Consider the following 18,982-nt stretch of genomic DNA (forward strand, 5'->3'; position numbering starts at 1 on the left):
GTACGCACACTAGATGACAGTCCCCCACACCCATCTTCAACTCTGAGCTGCCAGCTCAAATATCAAGTTTCTATGGGTCACTCCCATTCACCACTCTAACCTCTTCCATGTTTTTTTTCGCACTGATTTATTAAGGCAGAACACAACTTAGTTGAGCTTTTTGATATTTCTGTGTTGTTTTGGTGCTCTTGTGGGAATGGAGAGGTTATTTCTGAAGATCATATTTTCAGGTGAACAGTTTCCCAGCTAACAGAAACAGGAAAGAGAAAAGAAAGAAGATTTACTGATAATTAACCTATTGCATACAAATAGAATGCATAACTTTGAGGCAACTTCCTATCACTAGTGGATTAGCTTAGATCATTCTGAGTACAAAATAAATGTGTTTTGCTTTGAATTTTTAAACTGGCACTAAGAATTGTCAGCTTTTTAGGGCAACAAAATTTGCTTAGTTATTTTTAGGTCTCAGTGGGTAATGCTGTAGTATCCTGCCCATACTTTCTAGACCTGCTCAGTTTGATTTAATAGTCATTAGCTACCTGTGGCTATTTAAATTAACTGAAATGGGATGCAATTAAATTACAGTTAATTTTAATTAAATTACAGCCAGTTTCGCTAGTCACATTTCCAGGCTTAATAACCATATGAGGATAATAGCTACTTTATTGAGCACTGCGGATACAGAACATTTTCTTCATCCCAGAAAGTTCTGTTGGTCAGTACTGGCCAAGACAATTGGCCAAAGCATGTCTGAGCCCTTGACTTAAGAGTCAACATAAGAAACAGTCATTGGTGTACTTTAATTTCTATAAAACTGTCTGCTAGGATTCTGGCTCTCATTTTGTCTGTGAACCCTATAAAAAACCCCACATAGTAGTTTTTCTAGAGCTCAGGATAACAGGAACTCTGTCATTTAGCATTAGTTGTTCAGTGTTTTTGTTTTTGTTTTTTTTTTTAAGATTTTATTTATTTGACACAGAGAGAGAGCACAAGCAGAGGGAGCTGCAGGCAAAGGGAGAGGGGGAAGCCCAGCAGAAAACCCAATGTGGCACTGGATCCCAGGACTCCAGGATCATGACCTGAGCCAAAGGCAGATGCTTAACCAACTGAGCCACCCAGGAGCCCCATTCAGTGCTTTTTATAACAGACAGTGTTTTATTGAACATTTCTCATTTGGGTATCTAGGAAGGTCACACTCAAGTTGTGTGCTCTATTGTAAAGATGTTTTGTTTTGTTTTGTTTTTTAAATTAACTGTACTCTCTAACATAAGGATATTCCTCTTCCCTCTACCAAACCTAAATCCCCATCACCAAAACAAAAGTACATTTAAGTTATTTGGGACTTTTTTTTTCAATAACAGCTTTATTTAGGTATAATTCACATACCATGCAACTCATCTGTCACAAGTATACAATTTAGTAATTTTTAGCATATTTACAGACCTGTGTACCCATCACCACAATCAATTTTAAAACATTATCATCACCCCCAAATAAAAGCCTTAATCATCTTTTTCCCCTCCACCCTCTCTCCTTCCACTGGCCCCAGGCCAGCACAGATTTACCTATTCTGGACATATACAGGGAATCGTACAATATGTGGTCCTTTGTGGCTGCTTGCTTTTCAACTATGTATTTATTATAATTCCCTTAAACACTATATAGAAGTAGAGTAAAAACAAATATAATTTTTAAAAAAATTACTGAATGTCTTCTGTGTATGAAGTCTATGGATGTTGCTACAGGGCAGAGATTGGCAAACTTTTTGCACAAGACTATCTACTTAATATTTTCAGCTTTGTGGGCCAAATGGTCTCTGCTGAAACCCCTCTGCCATATTGCAAAAGCAGCCATAGACAGTAAGGAAACAGAAAACTGCAGCTGGGTTCCAATAACATTTTATTATCAAAACAGGTGGCCAGCCATAGTTTGCTGACCCCAGACCTAGAGAATGTAAAAGATAAAAGAGAAAATGGTGCCTCACTGAATAAGGGTACGGAGCAAGTATACACACAGCTCACCTCAGGTCTTCCTCCTTCCATCACATCTGCCTGCTCACTTTCCTGCCCCCATCCAGCCTGGCCCGCTCCTAATGGCTCTTCATGTTCTTCCTTTTCTTTGGGTTAGGTGAGATTCTTCTTACCTTCTCAGCAGGCATTCTGTCCTCTCCTTCATAGAATTTCCCTCTGCTGTAATAAGTATCTTGTGTGATTGTTTGTTTACAATTTCATCTCTCTGCTACACTGTAAGCATGTCCGTAGTGAAGCCGGAACCCAGCATAGCTCTTTGCACGTAATGATCACTCCAGTATTCGTTGCATTTCTCCAGTCTAAGACATAGGATGCAAAGTGCCACACGTACAGACAAGAATAAAGCCGAGCATGCACTTAAGGCCTCACCTGCCTGAATCATCACGTTGCGCTGCTTCACCCACACTATGATGTTAGGCAAGTTCCTTACCTTCTCAGTACCTCAGTTACCACAGGTGTAAAAAGTTGTTAGGAGGACTAAGTGAGATAGTACCTGTGAACCACTTCGCAGAGCACTCAGCACATGACAGTTCTCAGCCCAGAGGGAGCTTCGAGGCTGTATAGATAAACCACATGTGCAGCACAAGGGAGGCTTTGTGAAGTTGGGGCGGCTGCCCTTAGAAGGCATTTCAGTCTAACAGGGGTTCCACCCACACTAGAGCAAGAAGAAAACTTGATTCTTGGAGGTTATGGCTGGCATTACCTCATGGGGGTCAATTCGGAAACCTCTGGCCAGGATCAGGAATGTACTGATGCAGCAAACACGGAGACTGCACAGAACAAATCAAGAGTCCTGAGTTTAGTCCATCGTGTTCAGGCTGTGTGACCTAGGGCTTACTGCATAACCTTTCTGAGCCCTAGCTTCCTCATTTTCAAAATAGTCATTAAAATAACTGCCATAGCTCCAAAGAGACAATGCAGGAGGAAGGACCATGTATAACTATAAAATGCCACATATGGCAATCTTGTTCTTTTAGGCAGCTACAGAGTATTCCATAGTTTTAATTTACATGATTTATCCAGTATCTTCCCTAGTGATGGACATTGATATTGTTACCCTTTTTTGACCTTACAGTAACTTGCTTTATGTTTAATTTGTTGCAGTAAGTACATGTCCTAATGATAATGAGCATGCGAAAAAAATTTGAACCCATGAGGAAAACTAAATAAAGTAAAAAGGAATTGAACTAGGAAAATAATGGCAGTACAAGGTTTCAAAGATCTCGGGTTTTCAGAGGTATTAGTCATAATCAAGAAAAAATAAATTTGTCTACTGTTATGGAATCATGACCAATATATTCCTTTAACCAAAGCCTATATGTGTATCTTCCTGATTGTTAAAAATAATATATTAGAGGAGTGATTATTTTATAATGAATTCACAATAGGATATCTTTAAATAGCAGGATTTGAAAAATAATTTTATTTATAACTAAGTTTTCTGGAGTATATTTCTCATGTAAAATAAAATTGTTGCTTTTAAAAAGAAAATATGTTTCTGTTTTAAAAGCAATTATCTCACACAACCAGACCCAAATGCTTTGTTTTATTTTGCAGCTCATCATATAGGGCTTTTAAAAAAAATTTAGCAAATGTTCATTATTCATTTGTTTGTTTGTAATCTATTTGTGTGTATGAATACCTTGATCCAAAAAGGATTTAAAGCAGCCAGCATTCGTCACATTTTATTAAATTATCAGTAATTAATAATTTGAGAGCTCATTTTCTTTAAAAGCTTGAATTGTAAAATTAACATAGATTCAGTACAGAAAATTTGAAATTCTTGAAATTCACAAAAGAAAGTTATCTGAATCCCACCAAGCAAATGAACAGATACCTTATTATATTATCTTAAAATGAACATGTTACTTTTGTCACTTTGCATCATTATTTTTAAAAGGACAAAAGGTTTTGAATATGAAAGGGAAGAATAATATTTCTTCAATTACTTTTCTTGTTTAAATAGTCTTTTCAAAAGTGAAGACCAACCACTTTTCTACAGAATATCTTTTCCATCCCACCTTCCCAAACAACCCTTAAAACTCCTACTTACACCATTTAGCTGGCCTTTCAACCAGAAGGGAAAAAAAAGTCGCTCTTTTTTGCTACCACAACTTGCCATACTTGTGGAGGTTTTGTTTGCATTTGGGTGATTTATCATTTTTCAAAAATCCTTTTCAACTCAACAAACAGCCCACAAGAAGAGTTGCCTGTCCTTCCAGAGTGTCAGTGTCTGCAGCCGGCCTTATTTTTTATATCCTTCTTTCTTTAGAAAGCCTCCCCCTCCTTGCAGATTACACTGAGCCTTTTCCCCTTCTTACACTCGTGGCCTACATTCCAGGAGATCAGGCTTGGCACATGTTAATGAATGTAGGTTTTATTTAGAAACATGACCACTTGTCACTGCTCAGTGTCATATTATCAGGCAGAGACCTACCAACATTTGTTTAGAGTGAGCATTTTCATACTTCCATACGCAGACAAGGGGAAACTTTCATCTCCACGCAGACCTTTTGCTGTGGATTTAGCCTTTTGCTCTGCAGACCTAACTTTTGCAAGTTGGAAGCTTCATGGTGGTGGCAGAAGATCTGTGTGCCCTGAGGATGGCAGAGGACGGCTGTGTGGATGCAGATCTCCCAGAATGTAACTGCGATGTCACAAGGCAGGCATCTCCTTGAGTTTCTTCCATTGTGCATAGCTTTCATGTTACGTGGGCTTCATAGGATAGATGCTGGATCTTTAATCCGTGATTGTTTTTGCCAGTGTTAGTAGAGATGATTTGGTGTTAGAGGAGCTCGTTGGCCATGGACTCCCGAGAGTTCTTTGTCGGGTGGTTTTCTTGTCCCCCTACTGGGCATGCAGAGCTGGAGGGAAAGGTTAATGGACTTGGTTATGGCTTGGTATTCCAGTTGTCCCTGGACTGTATGTGTCATACAAGGGGAATGCTACAGTAGAGAGCCTGAGACACCGCAAAGAGACCCAGTAAGAAGATCCAGTTGGTCCATCATCTGCTATTTAAAGGATGGGCTCCTGATGAAACTGAAATTCAGCCTTAGCCAGTTCACAGCTTTGTAGCGGAAAGTTTTCCCTTTATTAAATAAAATTCTGCCCATAGAGCGGGGGCCTGGAGGGTTTTGTGTATGAGAAAGAGTTCTTTCTGTGTAGGTTTGTCAGTACATTTTGGTTACTGACTAGTATAAAGGTTTTAAAACATGTGCAAAATGTTAAAATTTATGTCTAAAATAGTAATTTTGTGCATTATGCAAATGTTTATTTCTTTTTTTTTTCAGTGAGAACATTAGGAATTTTAACTTCATTTTTAAAAATATTTTTCTTGTACCATAACATTCCCCCAGATAAGTTCCTACTGGTGAATAGGATTTACTAATGGTACTTTTGGTTCTATTATATTTAGAATGTGATTTTTTTTTGTTTTGGTTTATGGATTTACTAAATTAGTTTGAAGGAAAGTAGCGATAAATATATACATGCAGTGTATATGTGTATATAGAGCTATTCATGCAGCTGGATTTAGTAGGAGACTCCTTCTCAGGAAGGTGAAGTCCCATGAGGCACACTGGACTGTGAGAAGACCCATCAGCTACGGGAACTTAGAGATGCACAAGATTTGCTAAACGTACCCAGACTTGTAACATCTGCAAACATCCATTTTGAATTATAAGCCTGGATGCTACCAAAAAGAATGTTGCTCAAACTTCTTAAAATGGTAGATAAATAAAAACATTGTGATACTTTACCCAAGGATTTCCTTTAAAGAAATAATGGAAAAAATATGGGACATTTCTCTTAAATAAGAAAAAAAAAAAAGGAATGCTCTCTGTCCTGCAAATATCAACTTTCATAAGTTCAAGGAAGATGTTTGGGGCTTTACTACCCATTTCCCCTCAGCTCACATCTGCTCCCCCCAACACACACACACACAATGCATTTTGCTATTTGTACTCAAATACATGTTTTAAAAAATGAGAAAGGAAAACCACTTTAAATGTTCACCCCCATTGACTTTACTGAGGTTTACACACTCATTTGAAAGAGGAACTTGTCTCTAATGGACTATATGAACAAGCATTTCCATGTCACGATGCCCTTGACATACTACACACTCACTGCTGGCTGTTGGAACCCATTCAATATTATACAAGATTACTAATCTTGTAAATTATTTGACTAGTGTAGACAATATCTAGTAGAACAGTGTTTACTCACATTCTTTTGTGCCTTAACTCTTTTGATCATTTTTGTAAGTGAATTTTGAACCAAGAAAATGAATAAATTTCAGTATTTAACAGACCATTTGTAAATGTTGGACTTAGGGGAAAAATTTAAGTATACATTTAATATCAACTAAATTAAAAATAAAATATCCTCACTAAGTAAAATTATTTTATTTAGAATACTAATTATTTATGTTTATCAGGCATTTAAGTCGTGCCCAACTTTGTGCCAAGTGCTGAGGGTCACACTGCAGGGGAGGGGGGAAACCAAAAGTAGAAATTCACAGTTCCAGTTTCCCAAGGAATTTAACATGGGCAGAGGAACTTGTGCATAAATAATACCAGGGCCGTGCCCTCTTTAATACCCATCACCAGGCTAACCCATCCCCCCCACCCCCCTCCCCTCTAGAACCCTCAGTTTGTTTCTCAGAGTCCATCATCTCTCATGGTTTGTCTCCTCCTCTGATTTACTCCCCTTCATTCTTCCCCTCCTGCTATCTTCTTCTTTTTTTTTTTTCTTAACATATATTGCATTATTTGTTTCAGAAGTACAGATCTGTGATTCAACAGTCTTGCACAATTCACAGCACTCACCATAGCGCATACCCTCCCCAATGTCTATCACCCAGACACCCCATCCCTCCCACCCCCCACCACTCCAGCAACCCTCAGTTTGTTTCCTGAGATTAAGAATTCCTCATATCAGTGAGGTCATATGATACATGTTATGCACAAACAATGAATCATGGAACACTACATCAAAAACTAATGATGTAATGTATGGTGATTAACATAACAATAAAAAATTTAAAGAAAAAAAAAATACCAGGGAGTTAAAATAAGGGAAAGCAGGAAGAAATCAAGCGTGGAATGAAGTCTTCTGCCAAACTCTCACTCCACACCAAACCCTGATGATATTATGAGGTTGCTATAAAACCCCACCCCAAAGCATCGTCAGCATTCAGATCCTACCGGATCTGAAGACAGGAAGCTGGTCAAGTGGGAGAAGTTCCCAAAAGGACTTTTTTACAGAGGTAAAACCAGGACAGACGTCTCAGTGCAATGAGCTGTTCTGTAGTCCTATTTCCGTGTGTTTGTTGATGGTAGACTGTCCTTTCAGCCTGGGCCACTAAAGGAGGACGGCCAGGGCCACGTCAAATTCCAAGCCCATGCCATGGTCATTGATAAAATGTGCACCCACAGCTTTGCACCCCATAGCTGTTCTAAAACTATTCACTGACTGACCCTCAGGTGAGTTTTGTCTTACATATGAGGAAAATGTGAGTAGGTTGTATTTAAATGTTCTTGGAATTATTGTTCAAGGCCAACACCTTGAACTGCCCTGGGGGCAGGGTACGATATGTACTTACAAAGCTAATTAGAGAAGTCTCACCTTGAATGGAATTATGAGTCATGATAAACAAAGAGAGCAACACATGTTTTCGGTTTCCTATTAATAGAATATATTGTGGAGTATGAACATAATTTTTCAAACACACATTTTTTTTCAAAACAGTATAAGGTAAATGCACCTAAGAGCACCTTTATGAACAGAAAATGTTATTCAAATATAGATATTCTTATACCTGAGTGGACTTCCACATGAACCTCACTTCAGACTTACTCAAAATCAGACCTGATCCTATCATTCCTTGGCTGACACATCTTGGCAAAGTTCCTTTTTATCTTTATACTGCACACAACGCCGTCGTCTTGTCACTGCAGGACCTGTATAATCTTACTCCAGTCTGTCCACCCATCTTGCCTCAGCACAACCGCAACTCATTTTCTGATTCTCTTCCCCACCCTCCCCACCCCTAGGCCCCCTGACATTATGACACGGTGCCTTCAAAAATCTCTGCTTTTCTTCTCTGTTTTCCAGGCCAGAAATGTTCAGCTTGGCTTGTATCCACCTTTCAAGATGCAGCTCTAATGTTACTTCTTCATTTCCCCTCTTTCAGCAAAGTCTAAGCTCCTCAGTGACAGGAAGGAAACTTCACTCCTCACTGTATTTCTGTCTCCTAGTGCTATGTCTACCTACCATCACAGATGTTTGTAGAAGGAACACAGACATGAGCAAATGGGGAATGAATGGGTGAATAATTACTAAACGTGGCCAGACAGAATTGTTCACTCCTTATTTATTAGCCAGGGACTTGGTTCATTTCTTTAGTTTAGTTCTTACCACACTGTGTTATATTTTATTGTGTACATGTCCAGATTTCCAGTCAGATTGTACATTTCATTAGGAAAATAATCAAGTTTTATTTATTTTGTCTTCCCAGCATCTGACACATAGGATGTCCACACATGATTGTTAGATAAGCAGCAGTCTTAAGCAATTTGGTTTTTACTCCTTCCTGAAAAGAATGGGAAAACATTTTTTCTAAAAAAACATGCTGTGTAACAAAAAATACTGCACTGAACTAGGCTTTGCAGGTGAACACTGGCTGGTGGTCGGCCTTGTATCTGCCATTGGCAATCCAATGATCCTTAGTCACCTTCAATGTAGTCTGGCATGAAATGCATATGATCGCTCACTGATAGTTCTTTTTAAGTGTGCTTTCTTCTTTTAACTGAGTTTCTGCCACAAGGATGCTGAAATACATCCCATCAGGACTGGAGTAATCAGAACTGTGAATTCATAATCTGTTTGGTGACAATCCATTGGAAATGTTCATTTTTTTTCCTCCCAGGTATTCTTCATATGAGTGTAAATTACATAATATGTGGAAATAATTTTTATGACACCATGAGGTTTCTGTCTCTGTTATATCATTATCACTATATTGAGCATCATCATAGCTGATATTTATTGAATATTTCCCATGGACCCTGCATTATTCAACTCATTCAAATATCAGATACTCTTCCTTTACTTTTATGTTATAGATGAGGAAACAGAGACACGGGAAGGGTGTACAATTGCTCCAAATTACACAGCCATGAAGTGGCTGAGCTAGGCTGGATTTTGGCTCTAGGTAACTTGGCTTTAGACCCAGTGCTCACTTTTGCCCACAAGGGAAACTTGAGTGAAGTCTCTCCTCTGCCCACAGGGTAAAGAAGTTAAAGGAGACCCTGGTTGCCGTACAGCAGCTGGATAAGAACATGAGCAGCCTAAGGACGTGGCTGGCTCACATTGAGTCAGAGCTGGCCAAGCCCATAGTCTATGATTCCTGTGACTCGGATGAAATACAGAAGAAGCTCACTGAGCAGCAGGTAAAACCTAAAACAACTAAAGGAAGTAAGTAGGCTCTTGAACATCTGTGCTCCTGGCCAGGATACAGAGGCAGATGTGAGATGGTGAATTGAGATGGAAAATCAGGAGGAAGCTAGACAAGATTGCTGAGAGAGGGGAGACTTGGGCAGGGCAGGTCTTTGGGGCAAACAGGTCCCATGTCACTAAGGAGTCGAGTCTAGAAGATATGCTGTCATGGGGTTAATGTCATTGGTGCACCAGGAAGACATCCTAAGCTGCTTGAGCCTCAGTGATGTGTCTATAACAGAGCTGACACTTTGTTTATTTCTTTGTGGGTCATGAGCCCACTACTACATATGTAGAAAAGAGACCTTTTTTCCCCTGCATATAGTGTTTGAAGAAAGATTACAGTGTATTCTTAGAGTTTTTAGAGTCTAAAACATTTTGTTTTGCAAGAAGTGTTGCATGATCTTCAGACCACACACTGTGATTTTACCTTCATTTGTGTAGCAAAGGTAGCACATCATACCGGCATACAATACACTACCCAAAAAAAGCAAAAAAAGAGTGACCATGAAAAATGCATACAGAAAGGATTTTTTTTTTTACCTCCTATTCCCCTTCCTTATTTTTACAAACCTTAGCAGACTCCAATGGTTACTAGTAAATGCCATAAAACCCCCATAAGAAGTATTGCTACTCCATGCCCTTAGATTGTCCTTGAAGATTCTGTCCACACTTTTGTTACTTCCATTGCGTTTAGGCCATGATAGCCAAGTTGCTTAACTTAAAAATACTACAAAATATAAACAGACCTATTTATGAAATCTTATGAAAGAGTTTATATACTTACTTTATTTTATGAACTATTTAAACCAATGAAAATAGATATTAAAATACAGTTTTTAGGTATTGGGATTATTTTAAAAGCATTTCTTCTTTAAAAAAAATTGTTAGCAGGACATTTTTCCATTTTTGTAAGATTAAAGCCCTGTGATGGATTCTCTCGTGTTTGAAATTCTGGTAATTGAGCTGTTGGAGTTATAGTTGGCCTCCAGTTCCCTGAATACTCCTGGAGAACATGGTAATGATATCTACCAGTGAGAAGTGTTTAAAAACAGTTAAAATCCTAATAGTACTGTAATTTAGCAAATGTAAGAAAATCAAAACAGTATCTAATTAAATATGGCAAATTTAGCTCTAGCTGCCATCTTGCGTCCCCGCATGTGTGCACCTAATCTCAGCTGGTCCACCCGAGACCCCCTGAGCGCCAACCCTGTTCCCCCACGTGGTCCCATTTCCACTCCAACAAGATGAAAGAAACTATCATAAACCAGGAGAAACTCGCCAAACTGCAAGCACAAGTGCGCATTGGTGGGAAAGGAACTGCTCGCCGAAAGAAGAAGGTGGTTCATAGAATGGCTACAGCAGATGATAAAAAACTTCATTTCTCCTTAAAGAAGTTAGAGGTAAACAATATCTCTGGTATTGAAGAAGTGAATATGTTCACAAACCAAGGAACAGTGATCCATTTTAACAACCCCAAAGTTCAGGCATCACTGGCAGCGAACACTTACACCATTACAGGCCACACTGAGACAAAGCAGCTGACAGAAATGCTACCCAGTATCTTAAACCAACTTGGTGCAGACAGTCTGACTAGTTTAAGAAGACTGGCTGAAGCTCTGCCCAAACAATCTGTGGATAGAAAAGCACCACTTGCTACCAGAGAGGAGGAGGATGATGAAGTTCCAGATCTTGTGGAGAATTTTGATGAAGCTTCCAAGGATGAAGCAAACTGAACTGAGTCAACTTCTGAAGAACATAAAACTTGAAGAAGTTACTGGGAGCTGCTATTTTATATTATGACTGCTTTTTAAGATTTTGTTCATGGATCTGATAAAATCTAGATCTCTAATATTTTTAAGCCCAAGCCCCTTGGACACTGCAGCTCTTTTCAGTTTTTGCTTACACACAATTCATTCTTTGCAGCTAATTAAGCTGAAGAAGCCTGGGAATAAAGTTTGAAACAAAGTTAATAAAGTTCTTTGCCTAGGGAAAAAAAATGGCAAATTTATCATTTGCCTTACCTACTTCTAAACCCCAATAAAATTATAGGAAAGGGGAAAAAAGGCCAAAACCCACAATGGCAAAGAGACCGGGAAAGAAGATGATAGAGATGACAGACAGCCATCAGAATTTTGGAAGGCAGAAGTGGATAGATGAATAGTTACTGGTGTTTGCAGAATGGAGGATAGAAAGCTGACTCCTGCCACAGAATTCCAAGAAGTCTCCGGGAGTGGAAAGAGTAGGTCTGTGGGGCGTTAAAATGGAAGATTTCTTGAAAGTCTGAAGAAGGAGTGGTTTGACTGGCAGATTCCCTCTAATCCAAGCTAGCCAGACCACTCTGCCTCATTCACTCCAGCAGAATACCCGAGGCTTACTCTCTGGAGGAGGCAAATCCAGAGGGACTTTGGGTTTGGGGCTACAGGGCACCACTGAGGCTGGAGCCACTATATGAAGAATAGAGAGACTAAATGAAATGCTCTGGGAGGGAAAAATGAAACAAGACGAAACCAGAGAGGGAGACAAACCATAAGAGACTCTTAATCTCAGGAAACAAACTGAGGGTTGCTGGAGTGGCGGGGGATGGGAGGGATGGGGTGGCTGGGTGATGGACACTGGGGAGGGTAGGTACTATGGTGAGCGCTGTGAATTGTGTAAGACTGATGAATCACAGACCCGTACCCCTGAAACAAATAATACATTATATGTTAATAAAAAGAATTAAAAAAAAAGAAATGCTCTATACCAGATAGTATGACTCCCACCCCATTGCCCCAGCTCCCACCATGTCACTAGCCAGCCTTATATCACAGCCAGGATTCATGAAAGAGTTTTAAAATCCAATTCAGTTATTCCATTAAAGTCCCCCACAAAAAATAAAGAAAATAGAGAGTAAGAAATTATCAATGTAGTAATATAAAAAAAAAAATTCCCAAGCTGAAAAATGTGTAGAGTTGACCCTTGAACAATATAAGTTTGAACTGTATGGGTCCACTTATTTGTGGATTTTTTATGCAACAAAATATGCAGTACTGTAGATTATTTTTCCTTCCTTGTTATTTTCTTTTCTCTAGCTTGCTTTATTGTAAGAATACAGTACGTAATACATATACCCTACAAAATATTTGTTATTGGATTATTTATGTTTTTGGTAAGGCTTCTGGTCAGCACTTGGCTATTAGTAGTTAAGTTTTGGGGGAGTCAAATGTTATATGTAGATTTTCAACTGTGTGCAGGGTTGGCGATCCCAAACCCCACTTTGTTCATGGGTCAATTGTACTTCTAGAGCACAAGTCCTACAAATGCCCAGGAAAATTAAAAACAAAGCAAAGCCATTATAAAATTACAGAACATAGGAGACAAAGAGAAGATCTTGAAGGTTTCCAAGATGAAAAAGTCTGATTTCTCCAAAATAAGGATGGAAGCTAAAAGATAATGACACAATGCCTTCAAAAAGCTGAGAAGATTATTTATAATTTATGACACTCTACCTGCCATTTAATATATAAAATACTTACCTCTTAATGCATACAGCCTCAGGAAACTAATGAAAGATAGATTGCATATACTAAAATGATAAGAAAAATAATATTCAACACGAGAGAGAGAGAAGTCAATGCCCAGGATGGATGGTGAGGGACTGTCCCAGATACCAGCTGCCCCGCAGCCTGGAGCATCCCTGTTCAGATTGGAGTAGGGAGTTGGGTGCTCTGGGAGCGATGTCTCCAAGGAGTAAGACAGTCAAACTTGATTACCTGATGGGCTTAACCATACTGGAAGGAGTTTTATTAACTCCATAGAGAGAGGATAGAAGCTAGGAATAGTTGTGTTTTAAAGAGAGGGAGAGAGCTACTGATTCCATATAACACAAAAAGTTATATAAGAAAAGAAATATAACCATAGATAGTTTGTTGCTTAGATATAAAAAATATTAAGTAGCCATATTAAATGACCAAAATCATGCAAACAATCATTATCTCTTCAGCTATAAGATGTGCTGAAACAGTAACTGGAGCCACGTCGAGTCAGGTAGAAGTTTATTCCATCACTACTGTAGAAACATAGATAATATCTAAAATTTAAAAATCAAGAACTAGCAACATAAACATGCCACTTAGAAATACAGAAGTTAAAACCAAAGACAGAGCTACAAGAGATGGAAATGGTTACCTCTGGAAAATGAGAATCAGGAGTGAAAAGGGAAGCTTAGCAGTAATTTTTGACTTGTTAATATATTAATATTTGTTCATACTGCCTTTTAATTCAATTTTAAGTTAAAGTTGAAAAAAACAACAACTGTATACCAATGGTTAAAAGTAAGGACTCCCTGGGTTCAAGTCTGAGCTTCGCCACTTTTCTGCATGACCTGAATAATGAACTATTTTAACCCTTGTGTATATAGAATGCTGATAATCAGAGTACATGGCTCACAGTGTTATTATAAAAATTAGTGTGAAAAACACTTAGCACAGCACCTAGCACAAAGTGGGTGCTTAGTAAATTTTATTTCAATCCTATCACAGTTTCCTTTGTGGCGAATGTTTAACCATGATGCTGTAAAAATTATGGCATTTGGGATCCATGTTGTAAAAGACAGATAAATAGTAATCTGTCTCCAAAGGGGAAAATTCTCTTAAATATTTAAAAAGAAATTAAACTCATAAGATATACATTTTCTTCTATTCCCCTCTCTGGAGTTTCCGTATGTTTCTCTTGCCAATGTACTTAATCCTTACATACTTAATTGGGCAGAAATATACATAGACTTGAGATGGCTTCAGAGGACATTTTGTCAAATTTCTCTGTGTTATAGATGAAGAAGTATAAATTTAGAGACCCTGTGTGCCAATTCAGGACCATTACTGATGGAGGTTAAAGCTGAGACTAAAATCTTTATCTGTAATAGAGTATTTACCCATAATTATAACCCCCCCTCAGGCTTATTTAACAAAAACTTTCGAGCAGATGTACAAGGAGTTTTTTCTCTGATATTTACTGTGGGAACCTGGCTGAGCTCCTGGAGGTAAATTTCACAAAATTGTGCAGCCCCCTCCAATGACTGGATCCTCTGGAATTTTTAACCCAGTTGTCTATATTGAGCCTCCAGCAATCCATCAGTTACAGTTCTGGTTTTTATACCCTGGCCGTGAATATCTGCTCTGGGGTAGATCCAAAAGTATGTGGAGGAATCACATCATCAAGATGGTCATATAGGTTATCTCTGACTTAAGTCCCCCTCCCAAAAAGACCAACAAGCAACTATCTATAGACAAGGCATCATTGTAAAACTCCCCAAACCCAAGGGTAAGGATGAAGCACCAGCCTGGACCCCAGAGACCAGGAAGGACCACAGTAAAAGGGTAAGAGCTGTGGTCACACTCTGACTGCATTATCCTTCCTGGCTGGCACGGAGCTGCACCAAGAGGGCACCACTTGGCCAATATAGGTATCTGGCTCCCCTGGCTTCCCCGTCCTTCCCAGGAGGCCCACTTGGGTCTCAACTCATGGGAACCACTAAGGGAACTTCTGATGCTTGATTACTGGGGAGCATTTAGTGAGGGAGAAGGGGGCTGAGGCTTACTGCTACCAGCAAATCGTATTCCTGTTTGCAGCTGCACCCAAGCAGAGATCCCAGCCTGCATCTTTGCCCATCAGCAGAGCCCAGCCACTGGCCCTATCTGACCTCGAAGTTCACTTGGCAGTTCTGCCTGATTTTGGTCCCCATACAATGGGCCATACTGACCTTGGAGCCATTTCTACCATCTGACCTGGGCAGGGAAGCTAATTCCTAGCCCCACACAACAGCTGAGCATAGCCTTCATCCTGTCCCACCAAGAGGCCTGGCTAGGGAACCCAAGCGACCATGGAACCCATCCAACAACCCTGCTCGAGCAAGGAGCCAAGCCAGCAGCCCTACCCAACTGCTGAGCATAGCCTCTGGCCCTACATAATCAGGGAGTCTGGATAGTGACCCTGGACAAGCTCAGAGCTCAACCTACAGCCTAGCCCAGCCACAGAACCCAGCCTACAACCCTAGCTAGCCACGGAGCCCAGCTGACAAACCCACTTAGCAATAGAATCCAGCCTATGGCCTTGTCTGATTGCTGAACACAGCCTTCAACCTTATTCAGACAGTGACCCCAACCAATCACCAAGCATAGCCTGTGATTCCACACGACAAGAAAGCCTGGACAGTGACCCAACTCAACCATGGAGCATAGTCTCTAGTTCTACACCGTTTGGGATACAGCTGGAGGTCCCTCCTTATCAGAGAGCCTAGCCAGTGACCTTGCCCAGTAGGGTAGCACAGCCAGCAGCCCACCTGATGGCAAAGCCCAGACTATCACCTCACCCAGTTCCAGGGCACAGCCCGCAGCCCTGCACAATCAAAGAGCCAGCCTGAGACCCAGTCCAACTGCAAAGCCCTGCGTGTGGCACTACCTGAACACAAGAGTCCAGCCAGTAGCACTATCTAGTCTAAGATCATGGCCTGCTCTCCAGCCTAACCAGAAGTGATTGCAGAGCTCAGCCTGTAGCCCTACCCAGTCACAGAGTCCAGCCAGTGGTACTGCCCTGTCAGGGAGCATAGCCCATGACCTCACCCAACCAGAGCTGATTGCAGATCCTGCTCAGCGGCCCTCCACCCCCTACCTCAGATCATGGAGCATTTTCCAGGATAGATTATATGTTAGGCCACAAAACAAGTCTCAACAAATTCAAGAAAATATAAAGTATATCAAGGATCTTTTCCAATCATAATGATGTGAAACTAGGAATCAATTAACAGGAAGAAAGCTAGAAAATTCACAAATACATGGAAATTAAACAACACACTCCTGAGCAAAGAAGAAAACAAACAGAAAATAAAAAATATATTGAGACAAACAAACAAAAAAAAAGAAACACAACGTACCAAAACTTAAGGGGTGCAGCAAAAGCAGTTCTAAGAGGGAAACTTATAGTGATAAATGCATACATGAAGAAGAAGAATCTCAAATAAACAACATAATTTTCCACCTCAAGAAACTAGGAAAGAAAAACAAACTAAACCCAAAATTGACAGCAGAAAGGAAATAATAAAGATTAGAGCAGAAATAAATGAAATTGAGAATAGAAAAACAATATAAAAGATTAACAACACTGAGCTGGTTCTTTGAAATGATAAACAAAATTGACAAACCTTTAGCTAGACTAACCAAGAAAAACAAAGAAGGGCACCTGGATGGCTCAGTCAGTTAAGCATCTGACTCTTGATTTCGGCTCAGGTCATGATCTCAGGTTTATGAGATCAAGCCCTTGTCAGGCTCTGTGCTCAGCAAAGAGTCTGCTTGAGATTTTCTCTCCCTCTCCCTCTGCCCCTCCCACTCATGCATGTGCTCTCTCTCTCTCTCTCTCTCTCTCTCTCTCTCTCTCTCATAAATCTTAAAAAAAAGAAAGAGAACCCAAATAAATAAAAATTATAAATGAAAGTGGAAACATTATAAGAAATACAAAGGATCGTAATAACATACTATGAAGAAATGGATAAATGTCTAGAAACATGCAACCTACCAAGACTGAATTTGGAAGAAGTAGAAAATATGAACAGACCAATAATGAGTAAAGAGGCTGAATCAGTAATCAAAACCCTCCCAACAAATAAAAGTCCAGGACCAGATAGTTTCACAGGTGAAATCTACCATTTAAAGCCAACTCTCACTCTTCCAAAAAATTGAGGAGAAGGAAGCACTCTCAAACTCATTTTATAAGGCGAGAAATACCAAAGCCAGGTAAGGACATCACAAGAGGAGAAAACTATAGGCCGATACTCATGATCAATATAGATGCAGAAATTCTCAATAGACTACTAGGAAACCAAATTCAACAGCACATTTTTAAAAGAATCATACACCATGATTTAGTTGGATTCATCCCTGGCATGCAAGAATGGTTCAACATATGCATATAAAAATAAATATGATATATTACATTACTAGAATGAAATATAAAAATAATATCATCTTAGTAGATACAGAAAAAAACATTTCACAAAATTCAAAGGATAAAAACTCTCAACCAAGGGGGTATATAAAAGAAATGTCCCCAACATAATAAAGGTTATGTGACATCATACTCAATGGTGAAAAGCTGAAAGCTTCTCCTCTAAGATTTAAAACAAGACAAGGATGCCCACTCTCACCAGGCCTATTCAGCATAATATTCAAAATCCTACTAAAGAGTAATCAGGCAAGAAAAAAATAAAGGGCATCTAAATCAGAAAGGATGATATAAAATTCTTTGTTTGTAGATGACATGATCTTACATATAGAAAACCCTAAAGATTCCACCAAAAAACTGTTAGAACTTATAAATTCAGTAAAGTTGCAGGATAAAAATACTAACATACAAAAACCAGTTGCATTTCTATACACTAACAATGAACTATCTGAAAAAAAAACACAATTCCTTTAGAATAACATCAAAAACAACAAAATACTTAGGAATAAATTTAACCAAGGAGCTGAAAGATGTCTACACTGAAAACTATAAGACTCAGATGAAAGAAGAAGACACAAATGGAATGATATCCCACATTTATAGATTGGAAGAATTAATATTGTTAAAATGAACATACAACCAAAGCTATCCATAGATTCAATAGAATCCCTGTCAAGATTTCAATGGCACTTTTTACAGATACAGAAAAACAATTCTAAAATTTGTGTGGAACCACAAAAGACCCCAAATAGCTGAAGCAATCCTGAGAAAGAACAAAGCTGGAGGTATCACACTTCTTGATTTCAAACTATGATACAAAGCTGTAGTAATCAAAACTGTATGATGCTGATATAAAAACAGACACATAGACCAGCGGAACAGAATGAGAGCCCAGAAATACACCCATGCACATATGGTCAACTAATATTTGACAGGGCAGCCAAGACTATCCACTGGGGAGAGGATAGTCTCTTCAAAAAATGATGTTGGAAAAACTGGACATTCATATGCAAAAGAGTGAAACTGGCCCCCTATTTTACAACACTTACAAAAATTAACTCAAAATAATATATTAAAGGCTTAAATATAAGACCTGAAATCATAAAACTCCTAGAAGAAAACGTAGGGAAAAAGCTTGGCAATGATTTTTAGATATAACACCAAAAGTACAACCACCAAAACCAAAAATAAACAAGTTGGATTAAATGAAACTAAAAATCTTCTGCAAAGCAAAAGTAATGATCAACCAAATGAAAAGGCAACCTCTGGAATGGGAGAAAATATTTGCAAACCACATATCTGATAGGGTTAATATCTAAAATATATAAGTAACTCCTACCACTCAATAGCAAAAAAAAAAAAAACCCAAATAATCCAATTGAAAGAATGGGAAAGAGACCTGAGTAGACATTTTTCCAAAGGAGATATTAAAATTGCCAAGAGGTGCATGAAAAGATGCTCAACCTTATTAATCA

General features: G+C 39.0%; 1 protein-coding gene and 1 pseudogene across 2 annotated transcripts in view; both read left to right on the plus strand.

Moving 5' to 3' along the window:
* SYNE1 (spectrin repeat containing nuclear envelope protein 1) overlaps positions 1-18,982 on the plus strand; it is a 454,522-nt gene that overhangs the window by 400,552 nt on the left and 34,988 nt on the right. For both annotated transcript variants that reach the window (XM_028103363.2, XM_028103362.2), the window contains one exon: positions 9,322-9,484. In XM_028103363.2, coding sequence (XP_027959164.1) covers positions 9,322-9,484 — 163 coding nt within the window. The remainder of the gene's footprint in view (positions 1-9,321; positions 9,485-18,982) is intronic.
* On the plus strand, positions 10,778-11,483 carry LOC114209309 (transcription factor BTF3 pseudogene; annotated as a pseudogene).

This window comes from Eumetopias jubatus, unplaced genomic scaffold, assembly GCF_037043125.1.
Source record: "Eumetopias jubatus isolate StellerSeaLion01/CBP00866 unplaced genomic scaffold, mEumJub1_p1.0 scaffold_6, whole genome shotgun sequence".
In the NCBI taxonomy this organism is placed as follows: Eukaryota; Metazoa; Chordata; class Mammalia; order Carnivora; family Otariidae; genus Eumetopias; species Eumetopias jubatus.